Below are 22,304 nucleotides of genomic sequence, written 5' to 3' on the forward strand. Positions count from 1 at the left end.
TTTATTGGTATTTATTGGTGTTCGTTGCGGCGGCGGCGGCGTCTCCCGCCCCGCCCCCCTGGCCCAGCTGACAGAAGGTAAGCTGTTGGCTGCGCCCGACACCTGACCATTCTGTGCAGTTATTTTTTCTGCGGAAAAAAAAAAAAAAAAAGAAGACAGAAAGGGATTATTTTTTTCTTTGGAAAAAACTATACAAACACCTTTTTTGGTCTTTCTTACAGCCGTGGTGAAGGCCACGCCCCTCTCCCACCGGCTCATTTGTGGTGACGGCAGCGTTTCGCTCCCTCTCCCACTTTATTAATGTGACATTATTTTTTCCTTGCAGATTATTTTTTTCTTTTGAAAAAAATAAAAAAAAAAGGAAAAAAAGAAGACAGAAAAGGATTATTTTTTTCTTTTGAAAAAACAATACAGACACCTTTTTTGGTCTTTCTTACAGCCGTGGTGAAGGCCACGCCCCTCTCCCACCGACTCATTTGTGGTGACGGCAGCGTTTCGCTCCCTCTCCCACTTTATTAATGTGACATTATTTTTTCCTTGCAGATTATTTTTTTCTTTTGAAAAAAAAAAAAAAAAGGAAAAAAAGAAGACAGAAAAGGATTATTTTTTTCTTTTGAAAAAACAATACAAACACCTTTTTTGGTCTTTCTTACAGCCGTGGTGAAGGCCACGCCCCTCTCCCACCGGCTCATTTGTGGTGACGGCAGCGTTTCGCTCCCTCTCCCACTTTATTAATGTGACAACATTATTTTTTCCTTGTAGATTATTTTTTTCTTTTGAAAAAAAAAAAAAAAGAAGGAAAGAAACGAGAGAGGATTGTTCTCTTCTTTTTGAGTAAAGACGCCTATTTTTGCCTTTTCTCATAGCCGTGGTGACGGCAGCGTGGCCCTCCCCTCTCCCGCCTGCATATTGGCGGTGACGGCAGCGTGCTCGCTGTGGTGACGGCAGCGTTTCCGCTCCCCTCTCCCACTGACACACCTGTGTTGACGGTAGCGTGGCCCTCCCCTCTCCCGCCTGTATATTGGCGGTGACGGCAGCGTGCTCGCTGTGGTGACGGCAGCGTTTCCGCTCCCCTCTCCCACTGACACCTACGTGGTGATGGCGGCTCGTCCGCTCCCTCTCCCACCGGCACATCCGTGGTGACGGCAGCGTGACCGCTCCCCTCTCCCACCGACACATTCGTGTGGACGGCAGCGTGACCGCTCCCACCGACACATTCGTGTGGACGGCAGCGTGTCCGCTCGTCTCTCCCACTGACACATCCGTGCTGACGGTAGCGTGGCCGCTCCCCTCTCCCACCGGCATATTGGTGGTGACGGCAGCGTGCTCGCTGTGGTGACGGCAGCGTTTCCGCTCCCCTCTCCCACCGACACATCCGTATTGGCGGTAGCGTGGCCCTCCCCTCTCCCGCCGGCACATTGGCGGTGATGGCAGCGTGCTCGCTGTGGTGACGGCAGCTTTTCTGCTCCCCTCTCCCACTGACACATCCGTGCTGACGGTAGCGTGACCGCTCCCCTCTCCCGCCAGCATATTGGTGGTGACGGCAGCGTGCTCGCTGTGGTGACGGCAGCGTTTCCGCTCCCCTCTCCCACCGACACCTACGTGGTGACTGCAGCGCGTCCGCTCCCCTCTCCCACCGGCACATCCGTGGTGACGGCAGCGTGACCGCTCCCACCGACACATTCGTGTGTACGGCAGCGTGTCCGCTCCTCTCTCCTGCCAGCACATCCGTGGCGACGGCAGCGTGTCCGCTCCCTCTCCCACCGGTCGCGCTCCACCGGTGATGGAGCGTTCATGCCCCGGGTGCATGGTCGCCCTGGACCCTGCGGATGACCAGGACCTCTGCGTGTCGTGCCTCGGCCCTGAGCAGCGGGGCCGTTGGCCAGCCTCCCCTCATCTCAGCCGGGGTCTTCTCTGAAGCGATCGGCAAAGAGAGTGGTGGGGGCCCCCAAACGACGGCGGATGACGAGCCAGCTCTCCTCGAAGGTAGATCGCTTGGCTGCCGACATGGAGCAGATGACGGCGCCCCTCCTCAATCTGCAACCTGGTACTGGCCAGGTGGAACCTGCCATGCCAGAGTTTGGTCTGGGGTCGCCACCGCCGCTGCCGGAGGACGCCATCTCCATTGCAGCCTCGGCGAGCCACTTCAACGTGTCATCAGGGGACCCGGCCTCACAGCGCTCGGGGTTCTCCTCGCACTCATCTGCCCAGAGCTCTCGGGAGGGGACGGTTTGTTCCTCCGTGCAGAGCATTATCCGCACTGCCCTGGCACACTTGCAGCCGAATGCACCGCGTGCGGAGGTGGCCTCTAGCGCCTTCCACAGGCGCAATCCTTCTCCGGTGGAATTCACATTCCGTCTTCGTCAGATTTTTTTTGAGGGAGCTGCACTCATGCTGGAGAGATGTCACAGCCGGCTGATGACCGTGCTCTGACGGCGATGGAGGACGCTGCTGTGGCTGGTCTCCACCACATGCCCCCCCCATCGAGCCCTCCATTGCAGCACTGATAGTGGCTCCTGATGAGGCTCTGAAGCCAGATCCCGAGTGCCCCTCTACCCAGAGTAGGGTTACTGATGGGTCCGCACGCGCTACATCAACGTGCTGGAGCTCTGGGCTCTGCACTTCACACTAACATTTTTTGCAACTCCTGCGGGGGAGGCACGTGCCGGGTCGGTCGGACAGTGTGTCCACTGTTCCTTGATCGGCCACCAGAGGGGGCCCCGATTCTGCACAGCTGCTGCAGGTGTCCCGGGGCCTCCTAGCGTGGACAGCTCCTCGCCTGCCCGGCCTTCGGGCGATGTTCCTGCCTGGAGACGGGAACCGGGTGACGGACTTCCTCTCCCGGCGCAAGCCGCCTTTGCAGAGGGTCCTCCAGAGGGCTTACGGGCTCCTCTTGGTGGCCCCCTTCCGACCGGGGAAACATAGTTTCCACTGCTGCGGAGGCTCTGCTGCGACACAACATGACGCCCCCCAGAGGGACCGTCTTTTCCAGCCGGGGATTCAGGTTTTGCACCCCGACCCCGTCGTTTTTGGCTCTGAGTCTGGCCGCTGCGGCGCCCGACCCATTGTTGTCAAGCTGTCCTGAACCTGTCAGGGCTGGCATCTCGAATGCCCATGTGCCTCCCACCCGCCTCTGGTATGAGTGCGAGTGGGGGAGATTCTCTGCCTGGTGTGCAGACGGGGCAGAGGACCCTGTTCTTTGCCCCGTGGCCACGATCCTGGGGTTCCTTTCGGTCCCTCCTGGATGGTGGCCGTGCTCAGTCCACTTTAAGGGTGTATGTGGCGGTCATTTCATCGCAACATGCCCTGGTTGAGAATGCCACCGTGGGGTGCCACCGGCTGGTTTCTCTTTCTCAGGGGGGCTCTGAGGCTGCCCCCCCCCGAGGAGCCCAAAGGCCCCAGTTTTCGATTCCATTCGATTTTATTTATATAGCGTCTAATACAACAGATGTTGTCTCTAGACGCTTTCCAGAGAACCAGAACATAAACATGAATATAAACCCCCGAGCAGTGTGGGACCTGCCCATGGTGCTAGGTGCCCTCTCTTCTCCACCCTTTTGGGCCCTTGGCCCGGGTGGGCCTGAAGTGGCTCTCTATGGAGATAGCTTTTCTCCTCGCCATGACATCGGCGAGTCGATGAGTTACATGCCCTGTCAGTCAGCTCAGGGGCTACGTTGTGGCCGAACGTGGCGTTCCTGCCCTAGGTCCTGCAGAGAGTGGGCCGAGCCCTTTGTGCCCCGTACGGGCCCTTGCTGCTTATGCTACCGCGCCTGTGCGACGGTCGGAGCAGCTTGTTCTCTGCCATGGTGGCCCCAACAGGGGGCGTGCTGTTTCTGGACAGCGCCGTCCCACTGGGTGGTGGACACCGTCGAGCCCACCCACAGGGCCAGTAGCCGCCCCTTACCAGTGGGGGTGAGGTGCCACTCGACCAGAAGCGTCGCAGCTTCTTGGCTGCCCTGCAGGGGGTGCCTCTGGAGGACATCTGCACCGCGACTTCATGGACGTCGCCAGACACGTTCTCCAGGTTTTACCGGATCAATGTCGCCACTCCCCAACCATTGGGCGTGGTTCTACTCCCGGGTCCTTCTGCCCCTGATCAGTGAGGTATGTGACCGGGATTCTATGTGACATTGTTGGTATTCGTCATCCAGTGCTTACAGCACCGCCTGGCGGTCAGTAGGGACGAAATAGAACGAAAGTTACGCCTGTAACTACGGTTCTATGAGTCCCGGATGACCGCCAGGCCTGCCGGTCACTCCGAATCCTCGTGCTCTCGCGAGAAGATTCTAGGAGAAGATCCCATGCTGACGCCGGAAGATATACCCTTCCGGGGGTCATGCAGGGGTCACGGGTGACGTGACATTGTTGGTATTGTACTCGACATGCGCATGCGCGAGGGGGAGATATCCAGTGCTTACAGCACCGCCTGGCGGTCATCCGGGACTCATAGAACCGTAGTTACAGGCGTAACTTTCGGTTCAGAGAGTCTGTTACTACGGTAACTGATTGAGAGCTTAAGTTACCTCTCTTTGTGAAACAGGCTAGAGTTACCCCTCTCTCTCTGGTTTGAGTTACCTCCCTTTGTGAAACGGAAAACTCAGAGTTTCCCTCATTTCAGGGTTAACAGACTCAGAGTTTTGACTAAATCTGCTTTGTGAAACGGACCCCAGTTCTCATCAATGATTCATCTCAGGGAACTGTACATGCAGAGAAGAGAAATGCAGCAATCACTATGATCCATGCTTATTTATTATTATTTGAAATAATCAGCATTTATTGATGCTATATAATTTTTTTTTTTGTTAAATGACAATCAACTTTTAAATAACCCCATCATTTCTCTTTAATCTCCTCTGCAGGTTGAGTGGTTGTCACCTCCCTTGGGACATCTGTGCAGTTCTATCCTCAGTTCTCAGCTCTCAGTCCTCCAGTCTGACAGAACTGGACCTGAGTAACAACCCCCTGCATGATTCAGGCCTGGAGCAGCTGTGTCCTGGACTGGAGAGTCCACACTGTCACCTGGAGTCCCTCAGGTCAGAATCCACCAAGTGTTCCTGACCGTTAGAACTGTTTGTTTGGTTGTTTAATTAGATCCCTGTTAGCTGCTGCCCTTTCACAGCAGTTTCTCTGGGGTCTCGTCAGAATCATCAGCTTAATTACAACATTATCATTAATTCAAATACATACAGTGCCTTGCGAAAGTATTTGGCCCCCTTGAACTTTGTGACCTTTTGCCACATTTCAGGCTTCAAACATAAAGATAGAAGAATCAACAACAAGTGGGACACAATCATGAAGTGGAACGAAATTTATTGGATATTTCAAACTTTTTTAACAAATAAAAAACTGAAAGATTGGGCGTGCAAAATTATTCAGCCCCCTTAAAGTAGCACAATGTAACTTTCAGCTTTTGTTGAGTTTGGCGGCTCCTTTGGACAAAAGCGGTAGTGCTTTACCAGAAAGAACACTACGTTTCCCATGAGCACCAGCATGTTCTGCCGGAAAACTCCTGTCCCCGTCGCGTGCATTTGTTTTGATAGCGAATGAAGACGGGACGGACTTTCAAAACTACTTTTCTGTTTCAACAAGTGAACAGACGGAACGCAAAAAAAAAGATGTTAAACTGCTGGAAAGGAACTGGAATTTACCAGGATACCTTAAACAAGGAAGTCAGGGAGCGGTATATGGAGAAAATAATGATTATTAATGGTTTGTGTCCATATGAGTGGAGCTCCATTCTTTAGTAAGGATTTACTGCCGCAGTTCTGCACAACCAACGTCTTAGGCTACCTTGTTTAAGAGTGTCTGGCAGCTGCTTTGGTAAATGTTTGACTCGCCATGTGTTTCAATAAATTTGTATAATAGTACAACATACAGTACATGTTTTTTATCACTCTTACTTCTCTTTTTTTTTTTGACTGCTATATTATGGTGAAGAGGCTCCGAGACATGAGCAATATTTTTGTTTTCCTTGTGAGATTATTTTTTTCCTCTGCAGCTACAAATAGAGTTAATATCTTTTCCTCAACAAACTAGTTTTATCTGAAGATTGGGGTTAATCGCACCGCAGAGAGCTGGCCAGCAACTGCGTTTAGCTGGAGAAGTGGGGAATAAAACCCGATCCGACCCCGGTCTGTGTGTTTGTTTGTTTGTGATACTGTGTGGAAGGTTATGTTTGGTCATTACAGCCGCGATCCAACCGAGCCGACGACTCTTTGTTATCTCAGATACTTGGCCTCCGTGGTTCTGCCTCCGAGCAGGAAAGCGGTGAAAAGTTAAACCATTAGCGATCTTTTCCCCACGTCTGTTATGTGGAGCTGCTGCAGCCACAACACAGCAACGGGTTACCAGCTTCTGCTGAGCTCTGCACTCCACGCCCCGCCCATTTTCTTCTCGACTACGAATCGGGAAGGAGGGGGAAGTGACGTATGCCGTAAAGCAGTCAAAGCTGTAAAGATTTGTAGTTTTTTAGTGTGGCAGGGTTCCTACCATGCACCTCAAAGTTACATAGTGCCAGTGAAGGCGATACAGACCCCTCAGACCATGACAAAGGTTCATTAAACCTGTTGGAAGTTGATGTACCATCACAATGACTCTGGAAATATCATATTAAGGTGGAAAAGTTACATAGTGCTGTTTTAAGTCAAGTTGAAAACCTTTTTATTGACTTATGTCTGTCTGTCTTTAATTACTGCTTTCAAATTCTTACATTTTCAAGTCATTTTTTAAAATGTTTTTATGTTAAGCACTTTGAGTTGTCTTGTACATGAAATGTTATACACAAACTTTCCTAAATAACCCCATCATTTATCTTGAATCTCCTCTGCAGGTTGAGTGGTTGTAACCTGTCAGGGGACATCTGTCCACTTCTATCCTCAGTTCTCAGCTCTCAGTCCGCCAGTCTGACAGAACTGGACCTGAGTAACAACCGCCTGCAGGATTCAGGACTGAAGGATCTGTGTCCTGGACTGGAGAGTCCACACTGTCACCTGGAGTCTCTCAGGTCAGAATACACCTAGGGCCAAATCCACAAAAGGATTGCGCGGCTTTTGCGGCCGCTAAACCGGTGCAAATGAGACAAAAAGAGAGCGTCTAATTCACAAAGCACCCGCAAAGGGCGAATTGCACCACAAACTGCGCTGCCAAGCAAATAGTGGCAGTCTGCGCCGGTGCCATTTGCATGCATGCAAATTAGGTAATATTCATACATTCGGCACAAGATTGCCCCCTTTCTATGCAAATAAGCCTCATTGCAAAAAGCGCCTAATTCAAAAAGGCCAGAGCTATTTGCCACACGCAAAAATAGTGGAGCACATACCGTGTTTCAAAAGCGTGTATTAAACTGCGCGCAAACTCACTCCTCACTCCCCATCTCTCTGTTTCTCTCTCTCTTCAATGTCATTCAAGCCTGAGTGATACTGAATGATATTAAGGGTGAAATCTACAGTCAGACATGACTGTAGACAGTCAGATCAAGTGGGGTTGTGGACTTATCGGATTTAAAAATAAAAGTAACAGGACGGAGTTCAGGATTCATCCATACATAAGGGGCTGCTTTATTACAAACAATTCCACCATATAAACATATAAATGTAGAATGTGTGTGTTTAACAGCTGACCTGTAGGTGTGTGTAGCAAAACAAAGAACATGAATTACCATTAGATCCTGATCTGATCCCGATCCGGTGTTAATGAAGTTACTGGTGCTGTGCCTTGTGCGTAAATGCGCACAGCCTCTTAACATTTGACATTTAATTAGCTTATGTCATACAGACACTGAGGTCTTTTGATGTGTGTGTGGAGATGATGGCTATGTTCTACCACACGATGGTGGCCAGTGCACTCTTTTTTGCTTCTTTTTTTTTTTTTTTTTGCTGCTTTGCCTGCAGCGGTCGGGTCCGCAGCCTCCGCTCACTGCGCTGCAGAACGAGCGGTTAAGATAAGAAATCAAGATAAGAAATCCTTTAATAGTCCCCCAGAGGGGAAATTTCCAGGTTACAGCAGCAAAGGGGATAGTGCAAAACAAGAGGCATCAATATCACACAATATCACACAACAATAATAATAATAATAAACACTATACACTATAAACAGTATATACAATAATAATAATAATAAGAATAAGAAGGAGAATAAAAATAGTAATAAATAAAAAAATTCTAGTATACAAAAAGAAAAACAGATGGATATTTACAGATGTTATTTATGCCCGTTGCAGAATGGTTTTTATTGTCAGGATTGTTTGTATTGTTTGTGGTCTACTGTGAGCAGTGCTGGTTGTGTAGTCTCACAGCTGCAGGGAGGAAGGACCGTCTGTAGCGCTCCTTCACACACCTAGGGTGAAGGAGCCTGTCGCTGAAGGAGCTCTCCAGCGCTCTGAAGGTGTCCTTCATGGGGTGGGAGTCCTTCTCCATCATGGATGACAGCTTAGCCATCATCCTCCTCTCTCCCACCACCTGTACTGTGTCCAGAGAGCAGCCCACGACAGAGCCGGCCCTTTTGATGGTTTTGTCCAGCCTCCTTCTGTCTGCAGCTGTGATGTTGCTGCCCCAGCAGACCACTCCGTAAAAAATGGCTGATGCCACCACAGTGTTGTAAAATGTTTTCAGGAGCTTCTCCTGCACACCAAAGGCCCTCAGTCTCCTGAGCAGATAGAGTCTGCTCTGGCCTTTTCTGTGGAGTGCAGAGGAATTAGTAGTCCAGTCCAGTTTATTGTTGAGGTGAACACCCAGGTACTTATAAGATGTCACCATCTCAATGTCCTTTCCCTGGATGTTCACCGGTGTCGAGGGGGATTTATTACACCTGCGGAAATCCACCACCAGTTCTTTGGTTTTCCCCGCGTTGATCTGGAGGTGGTTCTGCAGGCACCAGTCCACAAAGTCCTGGGACAGTTCTCTGTACTCGCTATCGTCTTCATCAGTGATGAGGCCGACGATAGCAGAGTCGTCAGAGAACTTTTGGAGGTGACAGGTTGGGGAGTTGTAGGAGAAGTCAGCAGTGTAGAGGGTGAAGAGGAACGGCGCCAGGACCGTTCCCTGCGGGGCCCCCACACTGCAGACGACCATGTCCGATGTGTGGTCCCGTGTCCTCACATACTGTGGCCGGTTGGTGAGGTAGTCCAGAATCCAGGATGTGAGGTGACTGTCAACCCCTGCATTCTCCAGCTTGTCTCCCAGAAGTGCCGGCTGGATAGTGTTGAACGCACTGGAGAAATCAAAGAACATGATCCTCACAGTGCTCCCAGGTTTCTCCAGGTGAGACAGGGCACGATGTAGCATGAGGATGACGGCGTCATCCACCCCAATACCAGGTTGGTAAGCAAACTGTAGTGGGTCCATCGCTGGGCTCACCATGGGGCGGAGATGTCGGAGGAGCAGCCGCTCCAGGGCCTTCATCAGGTGGGATGTCAGAGCCACCGGCCTGAAGCTGCTGAGGTCCTTGGGGTGCGGGTTCTTGGGAACAGGTACCACGCAGGATGTCTTCCATAGTGGTGGTACCCTCCCCAGCCTCAGGCTCAGGTTGAACATGTGTCCAACAATCCCGCACAGCTGGTCTGCACAGGACTTCAGGAGCCTGGAGCTGATGCGATCCGGACCTGCCGCCTTCCTCGCGTTCATTTTCCTGAGCTGATTTCTCACCTGGAGGGTTGTGAGGGACAAGCTGGAGCAGGGGGGGGGTGTATCAGAGGTAGTGGAGGGGGGTGGGGGGGTAGAGCAGAGAGTAGGAACAGTGGGGGGTCGGCTGTGGGATGAGCTTTGTTGTTTTGGGAGTGGAGGTGGGGGTGGGGGTGGGGCTGGAGGTGAAGGTGAAGGTGTCGATGACAGTGGGGGGGCTGTTGTTGAACTGAAGGAGGAGGGGGAGGGGGGGTGTCCTGTGGTGGCAGATGAAAGGGGTTGCAGCAGTGTGAGCTGGGTTGGGGGAGGGGGAGAAGGTTGATCAAATCTATTGAAAAACAAATTTAGATCGTTCACCCACTGTTGGTCCCCCACAGCCTGGGAGTCTGGTTTCTTGTGGGCCGAGATGTTTTTCAAGCCTTTCCAGACTCCTTTGATGTTGTTTTGCTGCAGTTGTTCCTCCATCTTTTTCCTGTAGCAGTTCTTCCCCTCCCTGATCCTCCTCCTTAGTTCCTTCTGAGCAGTCTTCAGCTCCTCTTTATTTCCTGATCTAAAGGCCCTCTTCTTCTCCCTCAGGAGAGCCTTTATGCCAGGATTAATCCAGGGTTTGTTGTTGGAAAAACACCTTACCGTCTTTGTTGGTACGGTGTTTTCCACACAGAAGTTGATGTAGTCTGTAATACAGTCAGTGAGACCATCAATGTCGTCCCCATGAGAGTCACAGAGTTCCTCCCACACAGTTGTGTTAAAGCAGTCCTGCAAAGCTTCTTCAGCTTGGCTGGACCATCTCGTCACTGTGCGGGAGACAGCTGGTTCCCTGTGCACCAGGGGTCTGTACACAGGCTGGAGATGAACCAAGTTGTGGTCGGATCTGCCCAGCGGGGGGAAAGGTGATGAGGTGTATGCCTCCTTGGTGTTGGCATAAAAAAGGTCCAGAGTTTTATTGTCCCGGGTGCAACATTCAGGAGATCCTTGCGTCCCCGCAGCAATAAGACTGTGTTTAACTCGGCCTGACACTCAGTTTCACACACTCACCTCTGCCACAACTGGACTATATTTTAGTTTGCACTTTACATGATATTTGTTTAAAAACCTTATATGTCATGTTTATTTTAATATTATGAATGTGCTTTTATTGTCTGAATGGAAGTGTGGTTGATTTTTATGTTTATGTTTTGATGAGCTGCTGGACGGTTGAATTTCCCTTTGGGGATGAATAAGGTTCTATCTATCTATCTATCTATCTATCTGTCTGTCTATCTATCTATCTATCTATCTATCTATCTATCTATCTATCTATCTATCTGTCTATCTGTCTGTCTGTCTGTCTGTCTGTCTGTCTGTCTGTCTGTCTGTCTGTCTGTCTGTCTGTCTGTCTGTCTGTCTGTCTGTCTGTCTATCTATCTATCTATCTATCTATCTATCTATCTATCTATCTATCTATCTATCTATCTATCTATCTATCTATCCATCTATCTATCTGCATGCGAAATACTACAAGTACAAATACGTGGAAACAGCTCCGCTCACTCAGACAAGTGCAAATTGCACTCAGCTCCAAAACTTTATGGGCGTGTTTGCGCCGGTATATCATTAGAGCAAAATCTTTTGTGAATAGGACCTTAAAGCGGGGCAAATTGCGGGCGCTAATGCAGCGCAATTCACAGCGCTATTTGCGGGCGCAATCTATTCTTTGTGGATTTACCCCCAAGTGTTCAACTGTGGACCGTTACAACTGTGGTTGATATTGAAGGATTGTTGATGTGTTTCTGCTGATCCTTTGACTTTTCCTTCAGCACCATCATCAGGTGAACACGAGGACAGAGTCAGCTTTAGTCTCAGAGCAGTTCTCTCAGAGTCTCTGCATGTGTGTTGTGTTGTGTGTCTACAGGCTCTCAGACTGTCTGATCTCAGAGGAAGGCTGTGCTTCTCTGGTCTCAGCTCTGAGCTCCAACCCCTGCCACCTGAGAGAGCTGGACCTGAGCTGCAACCATCCAGGAGAGTCAGCAGTGAAGCTTTTGTCTGCTGGACTGAAGGATCCCCGCTGGAGACTAGAAAATCTCAGGTATGAAGACAGAAGGACATCAGTGTGCTGGACTCTCCATCGTGTTGTGTTGTGGGTCATCACCTTTGTGGCTCTCTGGATTTTGTTGTGGTAATTTTTATTAATTGCACAGAGTAAAATACAGATACCTGCACCCGACATGTGAATGCTAGTCCTCATAGAGGAAGGTATACATTACAAAAGAGATGTGACCCTTTCATCTGCATTTACATGTTTTATATCCCCCTCTTCTCAACCTGTTCCTTCCAGCTGTTGGCCTTTTGTTACAAACTATATAATGTCAGATTTTTTCCCATGACACTTTGAGCAGAGATCTTTCAGCAGATGGAGCTGCTGCAGCTCATCTGGTGCAGCAGAGCTGATAGATGCAGTTCAAAACTGAGCCGTTCTTGACCCAGTAAACATCCCAGAACCACAGGAGTGTGGTTTTCAGGCCCATCACAGCACAATAACAGCGGGGGGGGGGGTAGCACAGACACAATGAATGGGAAAGCCGGTGTTCTGTCGATCCATGCTACCCGTCGAGGTCTGCTACTTTGTGGTTCGGCGCACAGTCGATTTTCAAAGTTTGATTGCCACGCCTATCATTTTTGGCATCCCTTCAGTCCACGCTGCGGTTAACGGTGAGAAACAGCCACTCCCTAGATCCGCCTCTGGTTGGCTGCGCTGTTTCTTACCTTGCTCTACGCTGACTTTATTAAATCCAGCTTCACCGTCACCACCTTTTTTTAAATATTTGTGTAGAGAATCTCTGAGGCCTCTATTTTCTTCTTCTCTTGCAGGGCTCCAGACTAACTTTTTTCACTAGGAGCACAGTAGCCCCTAACTTGTGCCCCTAAAAATTTTTAGGGGCACAATCAGAAATTTTAGGAGCGCACATCGTTTATCGACACGCTAACCAAATGTTTACATTTCTACTACATTTCAGTGTATTAGTGATACGTATTTCATAATAGATTAATTAATTCAGGGATTAAAGCAAAAAAAAATATTTTTGACTGAAAAAAAATTTTCAGGCCAGTTCATATTCCCCCTCCATCTATGCGCTGCACCACACTTTAAGAATGGCCCCTTTTCTGCCGTGCGGCCGTTTCCCCAAAGGTTTCAAGTAAAAAAGTTAAATGCTGTATTAGCCCTTCTGTTTTCTGTTTTTTTTTATCACCATTTGATTCGATCCGATCCGATATTAATGTGGGTTAGTGTTATTAAAAATGTTTTTTGAGCTGTTGCCTGAATTATACGACTGTAAAATAACTAGTGAAATAATAATTTCACAATAATTATTGTGAAATAACTAAAAAATAAATAACTCAAATGGGTCTTTCAATATCCATTTAAAGTGCAAAAAAGAAGGAAATATCAACAGCTCATGCAGTAAACAAATAATTTTAGCTTGTCTAATTTATTCTGTCACCAGACACACAGCTTGCCATGAAGCATCAGGGATTTTTCAGGTATGTCATGACAAACTGTGTGTCCAATAACAGAAGAAACCAAACAAGCTATGAACTTCATTGAATTTATATAACATTTTGAAATTTAAGCGGAAATATCCAAAACACTGAACACTGGTTTTGCACGGGTGGGGGTGTGTATGAGTGTGTGTGTATGTGTGTGTATGAGTGTGTATGAGTGTGTATGAGTGTGTATGAGTGTGTATGAGTGTGTATGAGTGTGTACTTGTCTGTGTGTAATGTGTCTGGAGATTCAATGATCTGCAAGTTTTGCCCGCACACAGTTGATTGGACACGAAAAGATACATGCGAAAAAAGATCATGTACTTTAACGGCGAAGTCTGTAGGTGTAATAATCATAATTTTGTATTACAGTACGACGCGCTCTCCTCACGTGGAGCGCGAGAGCGGGGTCTGTGTCTTAACGCAGCTGGTTGTCTGTGTGAGCGGACATTAACGCATAAGGCAGCATAAACACAGACTCAAACAGCAAGTAATTTCCAGCATTAACAGTCCTGCTCAGCCCGCTGTCTGTATGGAGTAAACTTTGGTTCTGTATTTTCTGCGCTGGTTTCTCAGGCGGCCGCTTCCACATGTTTGTTTTCTTCACGAGGGCAGCGGAGGCGGGCGGGGGAAAGAAGCGCAGTGTCTCTTAGCGATTTAGTCTGAGTTTTAAAAACCAGCGCTTTGTTAACGCTACCGCTGCTCTTTGACGCCGTGTTCATTGTTTGATAGTTTCACACCACGCGCATATGTGAATTAAATGACGTGACTACTGGTCCCCCAGTCTCTGACAAGTCGTCTTCCCTGAGGGACGGGGTGAACCCGCCCTCCTCTGTTTCTGATTGGCTGATACCAAGGCTCTGGCTAGATTTATTGGTTTACAACAGCGTCAGTTTAATGTCCAACATGATTTAATTGGATAGTCTAAAGGCTGATTTATGGTTCCGCGTTACACCAACGCAGAGCCTACGGCGTTGGTGTAACACTGGCAAATTTACTGGTCGCACGTGTGCGAGTGGACACGAAATTCAGTCGCACATACTCAAATTTTGGTCGCAAAATGCGAGCATTTGGTCGCAGTCTGGAGCCCTGTCTTGTTCTCTTTTCTCTTCTTTTCTGAGCACCGGAATTGTGCTGACCGGACATTCTGAGCGCACTGAACTTCAAATTAAATGATAACATCAAATTTTGATCAGCGGCTAAACCATTTTTGTGCTGGAGGTGTGGGGGTTCTTAACCACTATTTCAAGGACAATTAGGAAGAAAACAAATAACAACCTTTTATGTAACTCAAATACTACATATTTTTTCCACAAATAGGCATATTTTGAAACATGATTCCATAATTTAATGAGGACCCAGTTCTGCCCCCCCCCCCTACCCTGGGCCCGGGACAACAGACCCGTTTGTCCCCCCTATCGGCGGGCGTGATAACAGCTGCACCTTCACTCATCCATGACATGGTCTCCTCCCGCTGCTGATTCAGCAGAGATGAAATCAGATGAAAACAATGTGTTCAAACTGTGCTGGAAGGTGACGACCACAGGACAGACTTCAGAGATGCTGCATTCAAGTGCATCTGTCCAAGTGTTCAGATGCACTGAACTTCATCTGTGTGTGAGAGCCATGTAATGTCCATGTTTGCTGAAAGAGACTGAGCTGGTCTGACCCCCCTCCTCCTTTCAGGGTGGAGCCTGCTGGACAACGATGGTTGACACCAGATCTGAGGAATTGTAAGTGTGTTTTTATTTCATTCACACGTTCAACCATCTTCACACAGACACATCATTCATTCATGAGTCCATCAATAATCAATGACAGATCAATAATAACTGCAACTGGGTTGTTTGTTCTCTCCATCAGATTCCTGTCAACTCACCATCGACACAAACACAGTCAACAACTACATCAAACTGTCTGACAACAACAGGAAGATGATGTTTGTGGAGGAGGATCAGTCATATCCTGATCATCCAGACAGGATTGATTACTGGCCTCAGTTCCTGTGTAGAGAAGTTCTGACGGGTCGCTGTTACTGGGAGGTCCAGAGGAGCGGAGTAGTTTATATATCAGTGAGTTACAGAAGAATCAGCAGGAAAGGAGACTCTGGTGACTGTTTGTTTGGAAGGAACGATCATTCCTGGAGTCTGGTCTTTTCTGATGATGGTCAGTACCATGTCTGGCACAATAACAGAGTAACATCTTCATCCTCCTCTTCCTCAGTCTCTGACAGAGTAGCAGTGTACGTGGATGTTCCTGCTGGAACTCTGTCCTTCTACAGCGTCTTCTCTGACAGACTGATCCCCCTCCACACCTTCAACACCACATTCACTGAACCTCTCTATGCTGGGTTCTTGTTCAGCTCTGGTTCCTCAGTGTCTTTGTGTTGAGTTCAGTCTCCAGAGTCTCCTCCTGTCAGAGAAACTGTCTCTGCTGGACTGATAGTTGAGTCTGTACATGTCTGTCTCTGTTTCCATCAGAACACCTGAATCACATGTTGATGAAACTGTTCTGAATGATTCCTTGGAAACTTCTTCCTCTTCCGGTCCTTTAAAGGTGAAAGCTGCCGTTATTCCAGGATCCACATGTTGTTCTTCTGTCTGTTTCCAGTCAGAGCTTCACGGTGAACAGCATCATGTTGTTTCTCTGCAGCTCAGATCAGCTGAGATCATTCACTTCATGTCAGATGCAGTTAGTTTGCTGCACATGTGACCAACTGTGATGTCAGAGAGGAATCAGTGAGCTGCAATCAGCCAAGATGAAGTTACAACCTGCTGACAGATCTGAGCACAAGGTTGCTGTGCAGCCAGGGTTCATCCTGGTCTTTATTCTCACCCACTTCCTGTTCCAACCAGGACATCACTACTGGACTGTCAGGTCTCTGTCATGGTAAAGTGTTTGTTTATGTGTGAGCTCTCACCAAGATGAATAAGATGATCCATCAATCTTCTAGAACTGCTTCTTCATGTTCAGGGTCCCGGGGGTCGGCCTTGTTGATTTTACACTGTACCTAGAAGGGCTACTTTTTGAATAAAGTTCCCCTTTGATGACAATATTTGATATTCACTGATTAAAAGCGCTGCCTCAACATTTCCTCAAAATAATTATCAAATTGATTTATCATGCTAGGAAAATGATCACGTATGTAACATTTTAGTAGCAAATCATGAACATCTTCAAATCACGTCCCATTAATGCAAAATTAACCCCCATAACACTTCATGAGGTCCCACATTTGTACTTAGAATAAAATATGTAGCACTGGTCTGAAGGTCTGCATGACAGATGGTTGATTTAAGAACATCCAGCCACCAGGGGGGGCTGCTGCACTCGACCCCCCTGAGTGATGCTTATCGTGGTAAAAGCTGGATGATGTGGATGAAGCTGTTATATTACTTTGTGTCATGAATCTGATCTTTGTGGTTCAATGTGCGTCCAGAGAAACATAAGTTATATTGTTGTTTATTGGAAGCACTTCTTTGTTGTTATATTTTATAAGTCTGCTGGTGAGTATTTCCAGCAGTGTTATTTACTTCACTAATCGTTCAAAAGTTAGTTATGTTATCTGAATGTCACTGACTGTTTTCTTTGTTTCCAGTTAAATGTGATAGTATCCTATCATGCATAGTATCTCATGTATATGATGTTCATGCTAATAACATTATTATTTGGATTGTGTGCTCTGGTTAAAGGAGCATGAGGCAAGAATAAGAAATGAGACTCATTAGCGACACGACGACCGTCGGGGTTCCTGCAGCCAACAGCGAAGCCGGCACAGGAGCGCGTGTGTAATCTCATATGATTTGCAAATCAAGCTCTAAATATGACTTACAATGTTGTCTTACCTGGTAAGTAGGAAATGAGCCATGTCAGCATCCGTTTTCAGTCCCAATTCAAGTTGAAGCTGCCTCCATGACTCAAATGCGTATCCAATGTTTACTCGTGCGCCGCCGAGAACGCGCATGCAGCGTCATTTGACGTCACATCCGCAGGACAGCGCGGGAAACTCAGCCCCAGCACTGCAGCACATTTTGCAGCACACACCCTGTTCAAGGCAACGGAGAGATACACTAGAGGGCTCATTCTTTTTGGTTTGGAACGCTTCATCTGACATTATTACTAGAAAACTTAAAACGTATACGCTTTTTTTTTCATAAATCCTGCCTCATGCTCCTTTAAACATGTGTTTATTGCTGTTTATCGATTTCTATTATTCTTTGGTTTATTCCAGAACCACATACACACACCACATCTGTAAGTGCACTCTCTAGACTGGATTAAAGCTCTGTAAAGGAAATTGAAAGCTTCCTGCATCTTCATTTAAGTCTTGAAACACGCGCTTCACGATTAAAATACAGAGAAAGCCAGTGTACAACTGTTAATCATTAAGCCTCCAAAACATATTGTCCTTGGAGCCGGATAAGGTCATTACGAAGTGATAATGTCTTATGTTCCCCAAGTGAAGATGTACGTCCACACAGACGAACGCGACAACCAAGACTGATGGAAGATTATGAAGGGTAGACCTTCCCACAGGCTGTCAGTCACCCTGCAGGAACCCCCACTATGATAGAGGAGACTGAATGGAGGTATAGAGAGGGATTTGCTGAGATGACACCCCTCACCCGGCGTTGTGGCCGCCATCACCAGGCCGCCCAGTGTAGGTCGAGAGTCCTATAAGACATGCAGAGGGAAACACCTCGAGGCCTTGCATGAGGTGAATCTCCAGCCTGGCAGGAATGAGCTCCAGCAGATGCTGTTGCTGAGTTTAACAACTTTTGCATATATTGCTTGCTGGTGGATGATGCAGTGGTAATGAAGTAACGTGAATGCCTAAGTTACAACACAAATCACTTAAAACACACACACACACACACACACACACACACACACATACTATTTTTCATCTTCTGTGCTCAAACAAACTCTTTAAAAACTCATCTTAACATCTGTTCATTAAAGATAAAACCAGAGAACGTGAATGTGTTTATACATAGACTTTTATTTATAAGCTGCAAAAGAAAAATGAAAAAGTTCAACGGATTAAATCTGCTGTAACAGAACAGTTTATGTAAACATTGATGTATATTATGTGATGGATGTTAGATCGAGCTTTATAGTCTGAAACTCGGATAGAAATGGAGGCGGATTCTCAGTTTTTCCAGTAAAAAAGACTGATTAAATTAAAAGTGTGTTATAAAAAACGAGTCAGTTCCAGGAATCTGTTTATGTCGGGACATCTTCTAACAATCTGTATAGATCTTGTTAGAGTTTGTGGATTTTTGAATTGTCACTTTTTAGCACATTTATAACCATTTTTCTTCACTTAGAAATATATTAAATGATTAGATCAAAACATTAATGTTACACGTAAAAGTTAAATCTAGATCTTTCCAGTGAAACTAAGTATTTAGTTAAAGGTATTAATTGCAATCGTATTCAAAAACATTTATTGTTATACTGGGTGAAATGGTCCTTCCATCCTAAGAGTAGCCAGTGAATAATGTGTTGAGAAAAAGGAAAGAAAAAAATCAATCCTCTCTGAAAGCTGTAATCCTGTAAAAACTCCAACCAATCAGTTATTTGCGCACCGAATGGCTCGGATTGGTCAGAAGACCAGAGGCTTGGCAGGAAGGGAAAGAACCAATCAGATGCCTTCTAAACTGGCTGAAATTGGATCTGCAAAAGGGACAAAACGTTGTTGAGTCAATTAAAACTTCATGAAACACGTACAGTTTACATTCATTTTTCAGATGTACAATGGAGGGTTTGCTGTTATTCCATTTGCATTTATGTATGTGATATTTACCTAGTAAAATAATTATGTTGACCATGTTTGATATATTTCTTGGAAGATTATCCATATAAATTAAGATTTGGTTGGAGTCAAAAGCTCCTGCTTGGAGGTGCAAACACTAACAGAGCTGTTCTGCAGAAGAAATGAGTCGTGCGTTCCTCCAGGCCACGGGGCAATGACGTTTGACAGAGACATACTTGCATCGCAGATTATTTGTGCATGGATTGAATTAAATCCTTTCATGTCCACGCTTTTATGGCGATGTGGGTGCAATCTATAGCTCCAATTATGTTTGGGAATCCGGCGATGGCATCAAATCCTCGTTTAATTTCGACTTGGTCATGTGTTTATGGAAACTGGGTGTAAATTAGGGCCAGAGAAATTATTGCATCCAACACTGCCGGCATGATTTTGCTTAGTGTCGGCTGCGAAATATGTCTCCAAAAATGTTCCGGTGGCAAAAAATCCCAGGGTCGACAGGAGCTGGATGTGACTGGGATGCGTTTTGTCTCTCGCTCCAACATACAGTAGGTTGTAAATCACGGCATAGATCCGTCAGAGTGTTTTTGGGGAAGCGGTACCTGCTGAGCAGCCACTCCGTGCTCTCACAGATCAACAGATCAGCGCGCTCTTTGAAAACGCGCTCCCTCGGAGCGCAAATCCTCCAACACTGCAAGATAAGCCATGGTAGCCTACTTGTATTTTCTTTTCAGGTCGTCCTGCCAAAGCTGTCTTTTATAGCTTGTCACACCAATTATTCAAAATGTCTAAATTACTAATGGAGAATTTTTATTAATTCTAACATGTGTGAAGTTTGAGATCGCTGAACACTGTGACTCTTTAATGGGTTCTATTTGTAGTTTCACTGTTCTACCACTAGGTTTTGTGTGTACGCACGGTCGGATTTGTGCTTACATTTACACGCGTTTCTGCGCACAGGTACATGTTGATAAATTCTATACTTTGCGTGGGAATGTTCTTACTTACGCACGTTCTTACCCCCCCCCCACCATATATCTATTATTTACCATGTTTATATTATTTACCATGTTCATATTATTTATCATGTATATATTATTTAGAAAAATCTCTTGCAGCCACTACACCAAAACAATCCCTCGTATGTCCAGTAACGTACTTGGCAATAAACCTTTTTCTGATTCTGATTCTGGTTCTGTCCAGTAGTGGACAGAACCAAATTGCGCCCGCAATTGCGCTCGCAATTGCGCCCGCAATTTACCCCGCTTTAAGGTCCTATTCACAAAAGATTCTGCTTTAATGATATGCCGGCGCAAACACACCCATAAAGTTTTGCAGCTGAGTGCAATTTTCCCTTGTCTGAGTAAGTGAGCGGAGCTGTTTCCAGTGTTCTCCATATTTCAGCACACAGTGTTGTGCAACTCGGGTAGCTTGGCTGTCCAGTTATCGAAGGCTAATGATAATTCTATTAATAATTATTATTAATTAATAAAGTCGACTATTTATCAAATTGAATGACCAATATGATAAATAAAATCCTCGGGGCACCACTCCGGGGGCCTTAAATCCGGAGAAATTGGATAACTAAACAGCAGAAAATCAGTCTCATTATGATTTGAATTATCCTGCAGAACAGCAAATCTTACTATATCTTACAGAATAACAGTGAAGGCGTGATATCCGAACACTAGGCTCTGCTTAAACAAATCAATTTGTGACCAAATCTTGCATGAAATAACAACCACCACTCATGAAAAATCAATCAGGATTTATTTACATACAGGTGTCAAAAGATGATAAACGCAACACCCCAAATAAACCTGATGGCAGAAATGGCTTAAGTATTATAAAACAATTAATTAACTAGGAAAACAACAATCAATAAAATGAAATGAAAGTTAAATGCATGGAATGAAAAGAAAAGAATCAAATGTAATAATAATAAAGATGATAAAGAACACAACAATGATAACGTACAGTAATACGCATACAGTAATCTCATTAAACATAAGTTCAGCTTTACACCGTTCTAACTGACTGATCGCCCAAACGCCACCTCACGTCTCCTCTGGATTCTGGGTCTGCGGGCTCTGTCGGGGTTCCAGTCCGATGCGGCCTCGTTTCTCTCGGCTCCACCATGCGGCTCGGCTCGGCTCAGTCCGGTGGAGACCCCACGGGCAGGACGATCCTGCAGGGGTTCCCCGGGGCGGGCAGCTGCTCAGCTTGCTCTCCAAATTCCTCCTTTGAAAAGAGATGCAGTCTTTCTGCGTCTCACAGCCGGGCAGGTCTCTCCGATCACGGAGCCGCTTGACGCGCCTCCAGGCGTGCGAGGACAGTCCACTGGAATCAGGGCCGTCGCCGTCTTTCACCAAGGCGCGGGCTCACGGATCTGGAAGAATCTGGCTTCCGGGCTAAGGGAACTCAAGCAGAGAAAAGGTTAAGAGGAGCAGGAGGGCCGGAGCGCTGCCTCGCTCCGTGACCGCAGCGGATCTCCAGGCTAAGCTGGAGCGAGAGCATGCAGAGCATGGGCCGGCCGTGGAGCAACGCTCCGCTGGATCTTCTCTCCCCCCTCCCAGGGGGGGAGGAGGAGATGGGCACGCAGCCAAAGGTCTAGCTGCTCAGGATGAGAGGGTGATCGGAAGAGCGAGAAAGGGAGCAGCTGCAGAGTTTTGATCCTACGCGCGCTGCGGTGACGTCATCGGTGCCTTGTTTGTGATTGGATGCGCGCCGCTTGTAGGTGCCGCCCCCCCCCCACGCAAGGCATGCTGGGGGATTGTAGTTCATGGAGGCCTGGCTTTTTGGGCTCCGCTGCGTCCGGCCCAGGTGTCGTAAATCCCCAAGGAAGTCTGTTCCCTTGCAGAAACTTTCCTTGCTTGCTTTGATCTGTTTTGACCCCCCCCTCTAGGGGTCTGGTTTACTGGGTTTTGCTGTCCTGCTTTCATCTGCCATGCAGCGGGGGTCGTAAGCGGCTATCTCGAGCCCGGCCGAGATAACCAGAAGTTAGCAGCAGGGGGTCAAAACTGACTTCAGGAAGGAGGGCCAAACTCTGGCTTTACTGGTCTTCATAATCACAAAAATGTTCACCCAATCATGAATACATAATCATTTATAAATTCAGAGTTCACAGGGGCACATGGGCGGGCACAACAACAGATTGGTCCATAATGAAAACTGCAGAGAGCACAACAGCCTCAACTTTCACGTATTTGTACTTCTCTAGTATTTTGTATGTAAGACATAAGCTAATGAATCATTAACACCGGATCGGGATCAGATCAGGATCTGACGGTAATTCATGTTCTGTGTTTTGCTACACACACCTACAGGTCAGCTGTTAAACACACACATTCTAGATTTATATGTTTATATGGTGGAATTGTTTGTAATAA

The 22,304-nt window shown here is 47.0% G+C and overlaps 1 protein-coding gene across 1 annotated transcript in view; it reads left to right on the plus strand.

The window, feature by feature from the left end:
- Positions 1-17,436, plus strand: part of LOC133420422 (NACHT, LRR and PYD domains-containing protein 3-like) — a 38,547-nt gene extending 21,111 nt beyond the window's left edge. The window contains exons 9-13 of the mRNA XM_061710116.1: positions 4,860-5,033; positions 6,830-7,003; positions 11,509-11,682; positions 14,826-14,872; positions 15,003-17,436. Coding sequence (XP_061566100.1) covers positions 4,860-5,033; positions 6,830-7,003; positions 11,509-11,682; positions 14,826-14,872; positions 15,003-15,529 — 1,096 coding nt within the window. The 3' untranslated portion in view covers positions 15,530-17,436. The remainder of the gene's footprint in view (positions 1-4,859; positions 5,034-6,829; positions 7,004-11,508; positions 11,683-14,825; positions 14,873-15,002) is intronic.
- The last annotated feature ends 4,868 nt before the right edge of the window (positions 17,437-22,304 follow it).

Source organism: Cololabis saira, chromosome 20 (genome assembly GCF_033807715.1).
Source record: "Cololabis saira isolate AMF1-May2022 chromosome 20, fColSai1.1, whole genome shotgun sequence".
In the NCBI taxonomy this organism is placed as follows: Eukaryota; Metazoa; Chordata; class Actinopteri; order Beloniformes; family Belonidae; genus Cololabis; species Cololabis saira.